The following is a 17,590-nucleotide window of genomic DNA, read 5'->3' as shown; positions in this document are numbered from 1 at the left end:
GACAATGGCAACTGGGGCAGCCTGGCTTTTGGGGGGACCCTGGCCCCGGCGGCGAGTGCCCCGTACCGTGTGGGCTGCAGCATTGCGGGAACGGGGCGCAGGGCGCCCAGGGGTGAGGGGCAAGGATGCCTGGGCCCTCCTCACCCTGGAATACGTGAGTGGCTGAATTATTCAGGGTCTGTGGCTGCTGCGAGCACATGGGCAGATGGGTGGGCCTGAGGCCAAGGCCGAAAGGGTGATACTTGTGCCCTACTTAGCAGCCATGTGATGGGCACACAGCGCACAAGGGCCCCTACTGGTGTTCCCTTTCATTGTCTGTCCAGGGAGGAGAGCAGCTGGGATGGAAAGGGTGAGGGTACACATATGTGTGCTCACAGATGCAGAGCTTTGCAGGCCTGTGTGCCCGGACATACATGTCTACCACAACCAAACATGAAAAGCAAGCCTGTGCTAAGGTCTGAGCAGATGTGGCTTCCTGAGTTACTTGTCTGCTCTACATGCGTGCACATACATATGTGTACATAAGTGCACATTGTGGAAAATCTGCAGTCCAGAGATGGCATGAGGACTTTCATTCTCAAAGCCCCCAGGGCAGAGAGGACCCCAGGTCTCTGTCTAGGTGCACATTCTAATGGACATTAAGAGCATGTTCCTGCATGTGTGTGCCCCCAGACAAGTACTGGCGGCCTGCATGCTTATCCACAGGCATTCTACAAGATCACAGATGTGCATGGGAGTAGTGAGAGCTGAAAGGTCTCCACGTGTGGGTCCATGCACAGGGGTACAATCCTGAGGCAGATTCCATCTTGGCCCTTCTGGAGGGTGCATGCATCAGGAAACATGTCCATCAAGTTATCACAAAAGCCAACACAAGGAGTCTGCCAGGATGAAGGGGCTCATCCAAGGGGGAGTTGAGGTTATGGGGCACAGATAAGTGTGTGCCTATATGTGTGTGTGCTTGCCTCCAGGCAAGATACTTGGCACTCACAGGGACTTGCCCCAGGGGTACTCAGGCACTGAGGACAGACTTGAGTCCTTGTGTGTGAGGATTGTACCAAGGGTTGTGTTCTGTGTTGAGGAGGCCTACTGTACCCACAGGGCTGGCCCTGAGGTTCCTGCTGTGACAATGGGAGAAGGTCCAGGTCTGTCCAAGCCTGGGCCCCCACAGATGCGCTGCAGCCTGCCAACTCCACCTCTCTCTCACAGATGCACTCCATCCGCAACCTGCCTTCTATTCGGAGCCGCGAGCAGCGCAGGGAGGATGGTGTGGAGGACATGACACAGCTGGAGTGAGTGGGCAGGACCCGGGAGGGCCACTGTGGGATCCCCACTCTCTCAGACAATGTCTGCTGTTTACTTCCCAGAACGCTTTCAGAGCCTCAGTTTCTTTGTCTGCATATGGGTGTCATGAAATGTCACTAAAGGCCAAATATATACCAAAGTCAAAGCTCTGTAATTCAGACAGGCTTTAGTTCAAATGCCAGCCCCATCACTTACTAGTTGGGGGACTGTAGGCACATCGCTTCCCCTCTGCATGTCTGTTTCTCATCCACAAGATAGGATGGATGACCATGAGAGTGCTGGGAGCACCGGAGATGCCCAGAATATGGAGCTGAGCTGGTCAGCACTGTGCTCCATCACACTCTCTCAGTCTTCATGTTTGCTACCTTATAAGGTCCTCCTAGTCTCCAGGGCAGTAGGCACAATGATTAGACACATTGGACAGATTAACAAACTGGGGCATCTTGGGTGTGGTGGCATGCACCTGTAAAGCCAGCACTCAAGCAGCTGAGGCAGGAGTGTCACCATGAGTTCAAGGCCAGCATTGGCTACACAGTGAATTCAAGGCCAGCCTGAATTGCATAATGAGACCCTGTATCAAAAACAAAATGCAAATCACAGCAAAAAAGTCAACTAAGAAACTGAGGCTCATCAAAGTAAAGTAACTTTCCCAAGGGTAGTATCAGAAACTGAAACTCAGGTCCACTGAGTAAGGCATTGAGTGGAGAAGGAGCCCCAAGGACACTACACTAACAACCCACATCCATGTTCTCCTAGAGACCTCCAGGAGACCACTGTGCTGTCCAATCTCAAGACCAGATTTGAACGGAACCTCATCTATGTAAGCCCGGGGGCTGGCCTGCTCTAGGTCTGAATTAGGGAGTCAGCCACCTCTTAGGGCCAGGTGGGAAGTAAGATTTCTCCCATCCATCCCGCAACTATGACTTCTTATTTGAGCTCTCGGATTTCACTATTTTGGCATAAAATACTACAGCCGGAAACTATAAAACTGGAAGTTCTAAAGCATAGCGTTAGAATGGTGGACACTAGAGGCAGAGACATAGAGATGAGAAATCCAGAAATATCACACACACACGCACATGCAAACACACACACATGCACGCACACACACCACACACTGGAGATCTTACAGATAAAACTTCCAGAGTCCTTGAATCCATAGGATGGGAGTAGCCAAAGGGGTGAGAGGGGAAACCCCTGGCCTCAGAATGACCAGAGCCCCGGAACTACAGAAGTTAGGGATACCCAGAAGGAACTGGCTACTGCAAATGCCCTGGGTTCCCCACTCCAGGCAGTGGAGGTTTGACTTCAGTGTGAGGCAGATGTTCTGGAGCCTGCACCTGATCATAAATAAATGACGTGGCCATTTTTTCAGCATCATGGCTGCAGGGCTTGGCTCACTCCACTCTGCTCCCAGCCTCAGTCTTCATGGTAATTAGAACACAGGGATTGCTGGAAGAATCAAGGTAGTCACACTAAGGCAAGGTAGCCAGCTAACCATCCTGCTAGAAAGGGGGCCCAGTCTCCTGCAGCAGGGAGGGAGGGCCTCCAGGAGTCCCAACACTGAAGCCATCATCTGCCAGCAGACATACATCGGCAGCATCTTGGTGTCCATGAACCCATATCAAATGTTCGGGATCTACGGGCCGGAGCAAGTACAGCAGTACAGCGGGAGGGCCCTGGGAGATAATCCCCCGTGAGTGTCTGTGGGACTGGAGGGGGGCTGCCCTGGGGTCTCCTGAGTCTCTCGCTGAACTTGGCAAGTCCTAGGCCGCCCTCAGCCATGGGTCAGGGCTGAAAAGAATGGGCAGGCCATGTAATCAACTCATAGTGTCTCCCCAGACCTGGCCGTGGCCCTCCCTGGGAGCCACTGTAGCTTAGGATAAGCATGGCCATGGGCATATTTCCAGGGGGTAAGGGGTATATGGGATTGGCTGCTTGGCTGGATAGAGACACCAGACTATCAACGTCACCACCCAGACGCCATCAGCAAGGCTTTTTCTAGTGACATCTAATGACCTGTCTCGACAGACACCTCTTTGCGATTGCTAATCTCGCCTTCGCCAAAATGCTTGATGCCAAACAGAACCAGTGCATAATCATCAGGTGAGCTAGGCTTCAGGTACATCTGAGCCAGCCATGCCCATAGCCCCTTTCTTTATGGTGAATCGGAGAGAATCCAGAGAGACGGTAAAAGATTGACTCTCACTCTGCCCCTTTACCTGGTCAGTGGAGAGAGCGGCTCTGGCAAAACTGAGGCCACCAAGCTGATTCTGCGCTACCTGGCTGCCATGAACCAAAAGAGGGATGTCATGCAGCAGGTAAGTCTGTTTCTTGCTTTGTCGGTCTGTCTCCCCAGGACTTTCTGTCAAGCACCCTTGCTGAACATGCCTCGTATTCTCTAAGGTGGGTTCGTGAACAATATAGGAATCCAAGCAGCCAAATTGATAAATTTGAAATATATTAACTGAGCTCAGGACCACTCATATACAAACCCCCCTGTCTCAGGGTCCAAACAGTGGCACCAAACTGGAAATTACAGAGTTTTTAAGAGTGAATCACAAAAGACATCCTGTTGGAAACAGTTTAGCTCGAAACTTTCATTAATTTTTGGTTGACACCTGTACCGTGCTTCTTTTGTTGAGCAGGTTAATTTTTCTCCTGCGGGTACAGCTCATTCTGCTTTTCTCATGGGTCTTATACCATGAGTAATTTTCCATTTTCCTGAATACAGGGCACTAGTTAAAGGCAGGGCTCAAGATGGTGTTAATTATGCCAAGCTACAACATGCTCCCTAAGAGGCAAGACTCCTTGGTCGAACTTGGGCAATTGGGAGGCTGAGGTTTTGAAGGGTTAGGTTGACCTAGGCCTGCTCTTTGTGCCGTCCCTCTGAGAGAAGCACCAGAGAACTGGGAGGTGGTTACACTGAGGCACGCAGCCATCTATCCACCCTCTGTCAGAGTAGAGACCAAATGGGCAGGGCAGTCAGCCCTGTCTCTCTACCTGGCCTCACCTTCCTAGTTATAGTCCCAGGGCCATTATATTCTCACATTGAGAGTCTGTGCAGCCCTTAGCACTGAAGAGGCAGGACATGTCCGGGAGTGGTGGTACATGAGGTTAGGGTGCAGCAGGTACCAGCCTGGGGGTGTCAGAGGACACTGGCCCAGCCTCTATGCTGGATCAGAGATTTGCCGATTAGGAGAATGCTAAATCTTGCCGGGCACTGTGGAGGAGGCAGCACTAACTCAGACAGATGTTCACACCCCTGTGGGAATTTCCTCCTGGTGGAAGAGGCAGAAAGGAAAAAATATATAAGTACCTATAAGTACATTATATACATAGTGTTATAAAAATACAGTTAACGTTTTAAAAAGGTATCACAGTAAAAGACTCATTGCCATTAATCTCCTTCAAAGTATTACCTCTTGCTTCAAACACATTTACCTACTGCTCTTGCCAGTGTCTCAAGCATTCTGGAAGTCCTTTTTCATGTCTTTATTTATGTTATTTCCATGCCCTGACTTCAAAATATCTACCTTTCATAGTCATTTTGACTTTTGGAAAGAACGGGAAGTTGTATAGTGCCAGATTTTGTGAATAAAGTGGATGAAGATGCACCATGATGTTTTGGATGGCACCTGGCAGCAGTACTCAGCAGTATTTTTTATGACACACCCACAAAAGAGGACTTTCTAGAACTGCTTCAGAAGCTGCCAAGAGCTGTGTGATGTTCGTTTGGAGTGAAGTGTTTTGAGAGGGATTAATAGCAATGCGTCTTTTACTGTAATAAATTATAAAAAGTTAAACATTAACTTTATTTCGGTCACATCTCATATTTGTAAAAAGGTGTGTTGGAGAGGAGAAAATCAGTAGGAGGATAAAGAGAGTTGAGGGCTGTACCGTAAGTACTCAGGGAGTGGGGAGAAGCACCATGGGGAAGAATGAAGGAGCCAAGGGGAAAGCACGTGCAAAGTCCCTGAGTCTGAGTATGCTGGGGCACTCAAGGGACAGCAGAGCAGCAGCACGGAGCCTAGATGAGAAAGGACAGGGGGCCAGGCCAGAGCAGTAGCAGTGTGTGAGGCTGAATCCTGATGTATATTAAAACTAGCTAATGATCTAAGGATCTGCAGAAGGATCAGACAGAGGCATAAGAGGGGCTCAACCAGAGAGTGACACAGCTGTTCAGCCTCCTGGCAGGCAGGGTGGTGGAGGAGCAGGTCTGTTAAGAAGTGCCCCCCAGGGGCTGGAGATTTAACTCAGCGGCATAAGCTTTAAAAAAAAAAAAAGAAGAAGAAGAAGAAGTGCCCCCCAGGTGTGGGAAACTGAGGTCTGAAAAGGAGTTAACTTGGGAATGACCCAAGGCGAGGCAATGGAGGAATTGAGATTTGTGCCATGTGGTAGAGAGCTTTAGGGAAAATGAGTGAGTCTGGGAGCTTCTGTGCTTAGCATGCCACAGACGTAAGAACATGGTTGCCAGCAGCGTGGCTCTAGGGCTCCTTTTTTTTTTTTTTTTTTTTTTTGGTCTTTTTCGTTTTTATTGGTACCAGCGATTGAACTCTCGACTGCCTGCTTGCAAGACAGGCGCTTATGCCGCTGAGCTAAATCCCCAGCCCCGGCTCCTTTCTTAATCACAGCTCCGCCCTGCTTCTGTCATTGGACAGTTAAGTATGGCTGGGTCTTAAACATCGTCTATCTTTGTCCCAGTCTTCCTCATGTATGTCCATCATCCTCAGTCTGTCACCCCCATTGATCACCCGGATGGTATAGTAGATTCGATAGGACTCATATCTTCTAGTTTTTCAGAAAAAGTCTCAGGGCTCCTCATTGGACAGGTTTTGGTCATGTGTTCTCACTGAAGCTAATCATGTAGCTTGAGGAGTGCTGTGCCCTGACTAACTCGGACCTGAGTTGTAGTGTCTGCCTCTCCACTGTTCATCTATTCCAGTCCAGGAGCCCTCTATTCCAGGTTCTGGCTTCATGCTCTGCCCTGCGCTGGGCACCAGGAACAGAGACATGACCCACCACCTTCAGGTGCCCTCAAGGGGCCCCCAGGAATAGTATAAAATACTGATGGTGAATGTTTTAGAGCTTTCAGTGATAACAAACGCATGCCATAAGTTTGCCACCACTGGTGTAAAGCAATGCCTAGTCTGACCTTGACTCACTGGGCAACCACAGACCAGCTCCTGTCCTTTCTAAACCTGTCTGTTCTTTTCTATATAATGGGCACAGCAGTCTTGGATAAAACAGAATGGTAGCTGAACAAATGGAGTGACTGGCAACACTCCCAGGGTCACAGGTGTGATTTCTGCATTGCCCAGGCCTCCCTGCTTCTTCCCTTCATCCTGAGGAAATGACTTAGGCAAAGAAAAATTCTGTGTTCTTGCTAGCACGTGCTTGTCACTGTCCTGTTAGGGTCCCATCGCAGATTCTGAGATTCCTGGGCAAATCATGTCACTTTTCAAAGTATCTGCTTAGCATATAAAGAACTCAAAAATTAGTCCTTCCAGATTTAAAACCTAATCCAAAAATGGGCATCTGAGATGAATGCACACTTCTCAGATGAAGAAATACAAACAGCAAATAAATATGTGAAAAAATGTTCAGCATCACTGGTCATTTAAGAGTTGCAAATTAAAACAACACTGAGCTCCCACCTCCCCTGAAAGAATGGCTATTGTCAAGAAATCAAGCAATAACAAATGCTGGCGGGGATGTGGGCAAAAAGGAATCCTTCTCCACTGTTGATGGGAATGCAACCACTGCGGAAATTAGTGCAGAGATTCCTTAAAAACTAGGACTAGAGGTCCCATTTGACCCAGCTGTTCCCCTTCTGGGCATCTTCCCAGAAGAACTGAAAACATCCTACCACATCAATATATGTACACCCATATTCATAGCAGTACAATTTGTAATAGCTAGATTTTGGAAACAACCTAAATCTAATCCTTGATTGAGGAATGGATAAAAAAGATGTGGTACTTTTCTACTCTAAGGTAATACTCAGCCATAAAGAAAGATAAACTAGACTTGTATAGGTAAATGGATGCAACTTAAGACCATAATCATAAGTAAAATAAATCAGACACACATGTGTAAACATTATATTGTCTCACTAGTTGAAAGAAACAACATGTGTATATGTATATATGTGTACATAAAAATGATGGTTAAGATAATTATACTACTGATTTCTCTATGTTCACTGGAGAGAGAGAAAGATTTGTGCTAGTATTGTTTGGACAATTGAAAGCAGATGTCTTGTGCTCTGGGTGAATGATTTGGGCATAATAATATGTAAAGTATGTAGCATTGTCATACCCATGCTTTAAAATTTTGTTTTATTTATTGTTTCTTTTTTTCCTCTTTGAAATAAAATATATTTGAAAAAAGACTAAGAATCTGTTTAGAAAACTACTATGCAAAAACAGTGGTGATATTAGCACTTAGTTCATAGGTTATCAGTGTCATAGAGCAGTGGTCTGACTCATAGTAGGTGCTTAATGGGTGGGAGCTATTATCACCTGTGCTTGCCCTAGGCCGATCTGCTCGTTAGATCTTTTACCTTTTTAAAGCTATTTGGTGAGCTTTTGAAGACGTATTATGCACTAGTCACAGGCAGATGCTGAGACTCAGAGGTGTACAGATGCAATTATGCACCTAGAGGCTAATATTCTGGTAGGAAGATGAACAATACCTAAGAAACAGACAAGGAAGTGGAGCTTGCAAGGGTGCTGAGAGTTGAGAGGGAGGGAATCCAGGTGGCCCAGGAGGCTTCCTTGATGGAGGTGAGGGGACCATGCAGACCCTGAGAGCAGCTTCCAGGCAGCAGAAGTGGTAGATGCAAATGCTGAGACAGGAGTGTGCCTTGGTGTTATGTGAACAGTGAGCTGGGCTGGACAGTGTAAGGGAACAGAGACAAGCACATGATGGAGCTGGCCAGGGCTGGACCTTGGAGGTCATAGAAAAATCGGTTTTGAGCCTGAAGAAAGCTGGAGACCTAGAGGTAAGGTGCCCTAAATAGGTTTTCCTTTCTTTCTTTTTTAGTACCAGGGATCAAACTCCTGACGTTGTGCCTGCCAAGCAAGTGCTTAAGCAGGTGCTATAGCTTAACTGAGCTATATCCCTGGCCCACTCATGTAGGTTTTCAAAGAGCCCTCTGATGGCTACAATGAGACAGCAGGAGAGGTCTGGTTCAGAGAGGAGCTTGAGGAGCCCAGGGGACTGTCAGCCATGGGCAGGGAGAAGAGGACTTCCCCAGACTTGTGGCAGGCAGACCTGATAGACTCCAGCACTCTGGAGACACATTGTATTCCCAAAACTTGAACACCTGGTATGAGGTGCACAGGTTTGCATCACAGAGGACTGGCTGGTTCCTCCTGGGTCCCAGGCTCCTTCCTGGTTTCCTGGGGAGAGAGATGATCATTCCTATCAGTAACCCATTTCTGTTCTTGTCCTTCATTCCTGTTCGCCCTTCACTGGTGCTCCTGAAGATAAAGGTACTTGTTGTGTGTGTGTGTACTCGTGCATGCTTCTGTGATGCTTGTAGACAGGATAAGGCATCCAGAGGAAGAAGATCCATAGGCATCCAAGAGGTCTGTCCTGGGCTGGGGCTGGGGTTTGCGGTCAAGGGCTGATGTATGTGGAACCCAGGGTCTGGGAGTGGATAGCATGGAGCTTGCTGTGAAGTAGTGGGATTGCATGGGGTGAGGGCATTGGGGTAACCCCAGGATTTTATGGAATCCCTTTTTGATCACCTTTCAACAAGGGCATTCTGTATCTAGATGTCCCCCCAATCTCCTACCCTCAGTTCCAGAACTTACTAAACACCCCAAACTCTCCTCTCCTTCTGGGGCCCAGATCCTGGAAGCAACACCTCTCTTGGAGTCCTTCGGTAATGCCAAAACCGTCAGAAATGACAACTCCAGCCGCTTTGGGAAGTTCGTAGAGATCTTTCTGGAAGGGTGAGTGGGACCATGATGAGGTTCCCAAAGGCCATGCAACCCCATCCACCTGTCTCAGAAGCTCCCAGGGCCAACCAGCTGACAGTCCCCTCTCTAAGCCTTACCTCCTATCTCTGGAGCTGACTGTGCTCCCCATCCCAGGGGCGTGATCTCTGGTGCCATAACCTCCCAGTACCTGCTGGAGAAATCCCGGATTGTGTTTCAGGTGGGTTGCCTCTTCTAGGCCTATGTGCATGGAGGGATGGGGAGGTACAGACACTCACAGCCTGGTACCTACAGGGCTGGAGAGCTATCCAATTATGAACAAATGCATGCACAGGAGCATATGTATGTATACACAAGTGAGCCTGTGACCTCGCCACCTCTCCCAACTCCTGCAGCCATACTGGCTACACCCAATCCCTGAACAAACCAGACATGCTTGGGTCTCATGGTCTTTGCAACTACTGTATCCCCCTTCTAGGAGCACTCATCTACAAGATGCCTGCACAGCCAAGCCCCTTACCTCCTCTAAGCCTTCCCTGTGTGTGCTCTGCTCAGGGAAGCTACTCCATTTACAAATGCAGACCCTCTCCACCTCACCAGAACTCTCACCACTTAAGTGCTTTATTTCTATCCAGAGTGCTTTTTAATATTTTACATTTTAACCAAGGATCTGTTGAGTGTGTCTTTCCAGCTAGAGAGTGGGCACCAAGATATCAGGGGTTTCTGTTAATCTAGGACATAGCCTGGGGCACAGGAAGGACTCAGCTGCCTTGACCGAGTACTCTGTCAGGAAACCCCTGGGTGCACATCCAGGCTGTAGGCATGTATGGCCAGCCACAAGAGAAAGGACAGGCTGTCTCCTCTGATTTTTCCAAACAAAATAAAATCCCACCACTAATCTAGGCTTCCCCACTCCCACATACTACTCATCGCAAAGGTGCCTGAATTCACCTGCAGGCCCTTGGGCATGTTTATGTTTGTGAGCATACCTGGATCTGTCTGTGTGTCTGGGGGTCCCCAAGGTGGGTGTCTCCCTTCTCTGCATCCACTCATTCACTCTGCAGGCCAAAAATGAGAGGAATTACCACATTTTCTATGAGCTGCTGGCAGGGCTGCCTGCTCAACTGCGGCAGGCCTTTAGCCTTCAGGAAGCTGAGACCTACTACTACCTGAACCAGGTGAGCACCTGCAAACATTCAAAGCTCCAGCACTCCTGGGTGGGCCCTGGAACCCAGCTGTGGTATCATAATGTCCAGTGAAAGGGATGAAGGCTTGGAGAGGGAGGGAAAGTCTGGATTTGAGACATCGTATCTCTGTCAGGAGAACAGGAATGTCCAGGTCCCAGAGCAGTGGCTAGAATAGAGCTAGCCAACCTGTGACTGCTCCTTGTCTCTTTTCTGTGTCTCAGTTTCCTTAACTGTGAAATGAAGACAACATAGTACCCCTGTAAAGCTTAAAGGGCAAAGTAAAAGATAGGCAATAGGGAACAGAGAAACAGATTTTTGCAAATGGGACAGTGATCTAGAAAGGAAAGAGAAAGAGGGAAGAAGGATTAAGATATGTACATGTATCTGTCTCCCAGGATGAATGCAATCATTAGGTACCTCCAATGTACTAATAAAAACTTAGCAAAAGCCCCGTGGTGGCCCTGTGCAGGGATATAGTGACATACTGATGAGTCGAGGCAGGTAATGAACTTAATCCTGGTGTGCAGGATACTCTTTGCACCTTGGCTACCGCCTCATTATCATTAACGTTGGGCTGCTACTCGTCACATTTGGGATCTCTGCAGCCTGTCCTGAGACCCCTCAGAACCCTCCTGGCCCATGAGAGTGAAACAAGAGCTTGAGGAACCAGCTTGGACCATACTGACCATCCCTGACCTCAGCCCCTGCTCTTGCCAGGGTGGGAACTGTGAGATCCCAGGGAAGAGTGATGCTGATGACTTCCGCCGGCTCCTGGCTGCCATGGAGGTGCTGGGCTTCAGCAGTGAGGACCAAGACAGCATCTTCCGCATCCTGGCCTCCATCCTACACCTGGGGAATGTGTATTTCGAGAAGTATGAGGTGAGGAGATCCCACTGCCTGACACAGCCCCTTTTCTAAGGCTTCCATACCTCTCTTCCAGGTTACACTATGCACATATTTGTTCTGCAACCCCTTGGAGCTGTTTATCTTTTTCTTATTGATATGTGAAAGCTTTAGTATTCCTGAGAGGAGTCAAATCTTTGTTTTTGACATGAATTTAAATGTATTTTCCAGTTTGTCATTTATGTTTTGATTTTCTTTACAATTTTTTTGCCATTTCTTTGGAGTTTTTTTTTTCCATGCAGATTATTTTAATATTACTTTTAGGCAGTGCATTTATTAACATTTTCTTAGGTAAAATTTTGCCTTTTTGTCATTCTTAGAAAAAATCTAGCTCTAAAATTATAACAACTGTCTCTTACAATTCTTTTCAATAAATTTTAGGATTTGTGGTAGCACAGTGCATGCCTATAATCCCAACTCTTAGAAGGCTGAGGCAGGAGAATCAAGTGTTCAAAACTGGCCTGAACTGACTTTGTCTCAGTTCCCCACTTAGACTATCCTGGTATCCTAAAGTGTTTATCGTGTACTGAATTACTATATACATTAGATATATCTAATTATAATTATAATTATAATTATAATTATAATTAGATATATCTAATACCAGACTTTCTAACGTACTTCATTGGCTGGTTTATGTACCATATGTCTTTGATCATGTTGTTTTGTTTATTTGGTCCTGGGAGAAAACAGATACTCTACTGCTAGTTATGCCTTCAGTCTGACCATGCAGTTCCAATTACTGCATTATGTTTTTACTACCTTACAAAGTCTTAGTCATGCTTTTTTCCCAGGCTGGTCTCAAACTCACAACATCCTGCCTGTTGGGATTACAAGCGTGTGCCACTATGCCTAGCTTTTCCAGAGTTTGTTTGTTTGTTTGTTTGTTTGTTTTTCCATTTTTTGTATGTTGAAACAGGGTTTCATTCTGTAGTCCAGGATGGAAATGAACTTGCTGAATTGTCCAGACTGGCCTCGAGGTCGAGATCCTACTTCCTCGGCCTCTTAAATGCTGAATTACGGTGCTTCCATGCCCAGCTTCTTTTCCAGAATTTTCTTTGCAGTTCTAGCTCATTTCAGTTTTTCATGGGAACTTTAAGCTCAGCTTGTCTAGTTCACAGCACAATTGCTGTTTTGCACAGACGGATACGCAGGAGGTGGCCTCGGTAGTGAGTGCCCGGGAGATCCAGGCCGTGGCTGAGCTGCTGCAGATCTCTCCTGAGGGCCTGCAGAAGGCCATCACCTTCAAAGTGACCGTGAGTTAGCAGGCAGATTCTGACAGGGCGTCTTACCAGAGCCTGGACAGTTTGCCCTACTTGTCCTCTGTGGGCTCCTCTCTCCTCGCTTCTCTCTCTGTCCCTATCATGTGGGTCAGAGCAACCTCAGGCTCCAAAGGCATTAAGCTCCTAACCTCTAGGCCGTTATGGAGCCAGCTCTCTGTGCCTGGAATGTTCTTCCTCTTTTCATGCCTCCTAATCCTTCTAGACCCAACATGGGTACCCCTTCCTCCTGGAAGCCTTCCCTGACTCTCCCTGGAGTGGAGCCTCCCCCTGATTTTCATAGCCATAGGCCTTATTCCCTGCTAAGGTCTCCCTTCCCCATCAGACCAGTGCCCTCCCATCCCCACACCTCTAGGCAGAGAGGGAAAAAGGGGATCCTGTCTTGTCTTTGGCCAAATGTGGGCTTGAGAAAAATCGTGGCATCTCTCCAGCCCCCTATCCCGTGCCTCCAGACCTCCAGCCCTCTAGGGGCTTCCTGGAGGCAGTGGCCAGCCTGCTGCCACTCAAAAGCCATGTTCCTCCCCAGGAGACCATGAGAGAGAAGATCTTCACGCCCCTGACTGTGGAAAGTGCTGTGGATGCCAGGTGAGGCTACGCCCCTCCCTGCCTGAGCCCCTAGACCCCAATACCCCATCCTGTGCCACACGCCCCAGCACTGCCTCTCCCCTCCAGGGATGCTATCGCCAAGGTCTTGTACTCACTGCTGTTCGGCTGGCTGATTGCCAGAGTCAATGCCCTGGTATCCCCACAGCAGGACACGCTGTCCATTGCCATCCTGGACATCTATGGCTTTGAGGTGGGGCTGTGTGGACGGTGGCAGGGGAGACATAGGTGAAGGATTGCTGCCTGCCCTTCCTGCTCACATACCCCTGATGATGACAGCCTCCTCCCACCATCACCTACCCAATCTATTCTGCTGCCTTCTCAACCCAGTACCTGGCCCTGTGCTGGGCAGCACTGGGGATCCCAGAAAGGCCCAGACCAGGCTTTTACTCTTGGGGAGCTTCTCAGTGGGGTTGAATTGGGGTCGGGATAGATTCTGAAGGGTCCATGTGATCAGAGGTTTGAGACAAGTGGCCCTGTGCAAGGTGAGCACTGCAGGAATTGGGCCAGAGAGGCTTCCTTGAGGAGAAGACATTCCTGAAAGCAGTAAAGGTATTCTGTGGGAGGAAACAGCAGCAACAAAGGCCAGGGCATGTGGTAGGGCCTGGTGTCAAAGACTGATGTCTTTCCGGGGTGCTGCTGTGTTGAGTGCACAGAGGGGAAATGGTGAGACACGCAAGGTCACAGTAATAGAAGCCGTAACAACATTCACACAACACCTGTTACATGCCAGGTGCTAATATTAATTCAGTTCATCTCATAACAGACTTGTAAGGCAGGAAAAATGGGTAAGCCATTTTACAAATGGGCAAACTGAGGCCATTCAGCTAGAAAGTGGCAGAGGCAGGATTCAAATCCAAGCAAAAGACTCTATCCATGACCTGAGCTTTAGCTTCTATTTGTGCTGCCAGGACCTGAACTGCCAGGTAGTGTCCTGGGGGTAGTGGGCCCAGAGCAGGTCTGAGCAGGTTCTGTGATCAGGCTTCAGCTCATAAAGCTGCTTCTGTGAAAGACAAGGAGGGCCTGAGTGGGTAGGGCCCAAGGTGGGACAAATGAGCTGCTAACCAAGGGGTACCAGCCTGCCTGCCACACACTGCCCCCTCTGCAGGACCTGAGCTTCAACAGCTTTGAGCAGCTGTGCATTAACTATGCCAATGAGAACCTCCAGTACCTTTTCAACAAGATCATCTTCCAGGAGGAGCAGGTGTGCAGCTTGTGAACGTCCTGTTCCCATCCTTACTGGCCGGTGGACCTCTTTGGAGACAGACAAGAACATACCGGTTTCTAAGAGCAATTCGGAGGCCATTGGGAGACAAGTGCAGGGAAAGGCATTCTGGGCAGGGACTAGCCCATGCGAAGAAGCCTTGTGTTCTGGAGGTGTATGTGCTAGGTGCTGAATGCAGAGAGAGGGCCTCTAGAAAGAGGTCCTTTTGACCTTTTGCTCAGACTGCTCTGTTTGGGAGCAAGTTCCAAGAGACAGAGGTCTGGTGGAGGCAGGGCCAGGGTTACCAAGGGAACAAGAGTCTCTGACCTGGAGGGAGGAAATATGCAAGCAGAGATGTTCTAGTCAGCTTGAGAGGCGGGTTGGATAGGGTCTGGGCAAGCCCAAGAGACTCAGCCTGTACTGCCTGATGTCTGCAGGAGGAGTACATCCGTGAGCAGATTGACTGGCGGGAGATCTCCTTTGCTGACAATCAGCCCTGCATCAATCTCATCTCTCTTAGACCCTATGGCATCTTGCGTATCCTCGATGACCAGTGCTGCTTCCCACAGGTGAGTTGTGCTACTCGTATACCTGCTCGGGTCCCTAAGGTCTTTGAGAATCCTGGGCCTCATCCTACCTTGGGTCCCTCTCTGAATGGAAAGTAGGGAATTGAGACTCCACCCTACGATTCACAACATAGGTGATTGATACTAGACGGGGGGGGGGGAGGGGGGGACACGTGGACATCCAGGGAAAGGGTTGCACCATCCTGAAAAACCCAAGAGGACTTCCTGGAGGAGCTTCAAATCCTGACAGAGTGGGAGTGCCACAGGCTGTTGGGAGCTGATTCAGCTACATTTGTCTGCAGGGGTCCACTTAGGTTCTCCAGTATCTGACTGAGGTGCTTGCTTCTCCACCCAGGGCTATGGGCAGCCATAGAAAGCTATGAGTTGTTCCTCTCCACAGCCCTCGGGAGCAGTCAGGGATGGAGAATTTGCTAGTAGGTCAGGAGAAAGGTGCCCACCCGCTAATCCCCACCTATCCCCAGGCCACAGACCACACATTCCTGCAGAAGTGCCACTACCACCATGGCGCCAACCCACTGTACTCCAAGCCCAAAATGCCGCTACCTGAGTTCACCATCAAACACTACGCAGGCAAGGTCACCTATCAGGTGAGACGCAAAACAGCCCCCAGAGTGTAGGGGCTGCATTTCCCCTGCAAGCTGGAAATGGAAAGCACACTGTGGGTGCCACACACACCTCATTTTAACTCATACTGCAGCTTCTAGCTGTGCAACTTTAGGAAAGTCATTTAATCTCTCTGAGCTGCAGTTTGTATCTTCTAGAAAATGAGGATAACAGTGCCCATCTCCTAGGTGCATATGAGAAGCCTAGGGTAGAGCTTATCATAAGTATCTACTTTGGTAATGATATCACCATTATCGGATGTATTCCAACCCTGGCAGTCTGGCACCTGGGGACAGGGCAGAGACTGGTCCTGTGAAGCCAAGATTGATGCCCCTTCCTGGGAGTGAGGCTTGTGGTGGGGCTGGACCAGGAGGCCACAGCAATGAGTTGGGTCCAGTCCTGTGATAGACAGAGACAGAGGTCTGGTGGAGGCAGGGCCAGGGTTACCAAGGGCACAAGAGTCTCTGACCAGGAGGGAGGAAGCAGGAGAAGGAGTAGGAAACAGTCTCTGGCACATCCCGGGGTGGGTTATGCCTCTGCCCTGCACCTGTGTGGTACAGGGCAGTGTCAGAGCTAGCATAGTCTACCCCCTATTCCCTTGCCGGCCCCATTTTCCAGGTGCACAAGTTTTTGGACAAGAACCACGACCAGGTGCGCCAGGATGTCCTGGACCTGTTCATACGGAGTCGGACGAGGGTGAGCGAGGCCCGCTTCCAGTGCAGCCAGAGTGCTTCCAACCTGCATCCTGTATCCAATCAGCCTCAACCCGCCCCTTCCCTCCCTATTTGACTGGTTCTTGCCTGGTCATGTCATTCCTCCAACCCAGCTCACCTCTTCCTTGCCCACTGGGTTCTGAACTGTTTGTCTGAACCCTCTCCCCAGTGCTGCCATGAGGCAGAGAGGGAGATGTTGGGGGCCTGATTGTGTTCCCTGAAGGCTGGGTGAGGCCCCCCCATTAGTCCTCTACTGGTCAGCAGATGGCCTTCTGTCAGAGCGCAGGTCAGATTGCATCATTTCCCTTCGGTTCTCCACTTCCTCTTCAGGTCAAATGGCCACACTCCTCCTGAGGTCATCAGGCAGAGTTCACAGCCCTGTATATGATAGGCCACCCCCAGGGGCAGGTACAGTCGGTGACTGTGTTCCCCAGAGTAAAAGAGAAAAAGCCAGTCCCATTGTGGGATGGGTGCTAAGCCCCCTTTTTTGAAAAGTAAGCAAGCCAGGATGGCAGAGAAGGCAGAAGCCTAATTGTTTCTCAGAGTCCTTCAGTTCAGGCCTTTGAATCCTCTGTTCTTTTTCTTGGCCCTTACCTCTCCGTTTCCCCTGATTGTCACCTTGTCTCTCCTGGCCATGGCACACCTGCCCAGGTGGTGGCACACCTCTTCTCCAGCCATGCTCCACAGGCTGCCCCTCAGCGACTGGGCAAGAGCAGCTCCATGACCCGACTCTACAAAGCACACACAGTGGCTGCCAAGTTCCAACAATCACTCTTGGATCTGGTGGAAAAGATGGAGAGGTAGGGGGGGAAAAACACCAACCTCACCTTTAGTGCACCCAAGATCCTCGGTAGGTGAGCATCCTTCTTCTCTGACATCTCACACTGCCCTCCTACTGCCCTTGCCCAGGTGTAACCCTTTGTTCGTGCGTTGCCTGAAGCCCAACCACAAGAAGGTAAGTGAGAGCCGAGGCCTCTGGGAAAGCCAAATCCTCCTGTGCTGTGTGACCTTGAACAGGTGGCTTGGCCTCTTTAGACCTCCACTTGCCTGGCTCCTGTGGAAACTTCACCACTGACAGTGCCATTGCACATGGGTGGGCCACCGCATAGAATCCCTCTCTGGGCACCCCTCCAGGAGCCAGGTCTCTTTGAGCCAGATGTGGTGATGACCCAGTTACGCTATTCGGGGGTTCTGGAGACTGTGCGGATCCGTAAGGAGGGCTTCCCGGTGCGGCTGCCTTTCCAGGTGTTTGTTGACAG

General features: G+C 49.4%; 1 protein-coding gene across 1 annotated transcript in view; it reads left to right on the top strand.

Annotated features, from left to right (window-relative positions):
• Myo15a (myosin XVA) overlaps positions 1-17,590 on the top strand; it is a 60,918-nt gene that overhangs the window by 11,103 nt on the left and 32,225 nt on the right. The window contains exons 2-21 of the mRNA XM_063242160.1: positions 1,207-1,289; positions 2,059-2,122; positions 2,889-2,998; positions 3,334-3,408; positions 3,533-3,623; positions 8,796-8,801; positions 9,163-9,266; positions 9,408-9,471; positions 10,316-10,429; positions 11,156-11,317; positions 12,484-12,597; positions 13,148-13,206; positions 13,294-13,417; positions 14,333-14,428; positions 14,866-14,997; positions 15,477-15,602; positions 16,237-16,314; positions 16,983-17,131; positions 17,241-17,286; positions 17,466-17,590. Of these exons, the coding sequence (XP_063098230.1) occupies positions 1,207-1,289; positions 2,059-2,122; positions 2,889-2,998; positions 3,334-3,408; positions 3,533-3,623; positions 8,796-8,801; positions 9,163-9,266; positions 9,408-9,471; positions 10,316-10,429; positions 11,156-11,317; positions 12,484-12,597; positions 13,148-13,206; positions 13,294-13,417; positions 14,333-14,428; positions 14,866-14,997; positions 15,477-15,602; positions 16,237-16,314; positions 16,983-17,131; positions 17,241-17,286; positions 17,466-17,590 (1,922 nt within the window). The remainder of the gene's footprint in view (positions 1-1,206; positions 1,290-2,058; positions 2,123-2,888; positions 2,999-3,333; positions 3,409-3,532; positions 3,624-8,795; positions 8,802-9,162; positions 9,267-9,407; positions 9,472-10,315; positions 10,430-11,155; positions 11,318-12,483; positions 12,598-13,147; positions 13,207-13,293; positions 13,418-14,332; positions 14,429-14,865; positions 14,998-15,476; positions 15,603-16,236; positions 16,315-16,982; positions 17,132-17,240; positions 17,287-17,465) is intronic.

Source organism: Cavia porcellus, unplaced genomic scaffold (assembly GCF_034190915.1).
Source record: "Cavia porcellus strain 051 isolate PalLab524CR breed Dunkin Hartley unplaced genomic scaffold, mCavPor4.1 scaffold_32, whole genome shotgun sequence".
Taxonomy (NCBI): domain Eukaryota; kingdom Metazoa; phylum Chordata; class Mammalia; order Rodentia; family Caviidae; genus Cavia; species Cavia porcellus.
The sequence above is the reverse complement of the archived record's forward strand: the minus strand, read 5'-3'. Positions and strand labels throughout refer to the sequence as shown.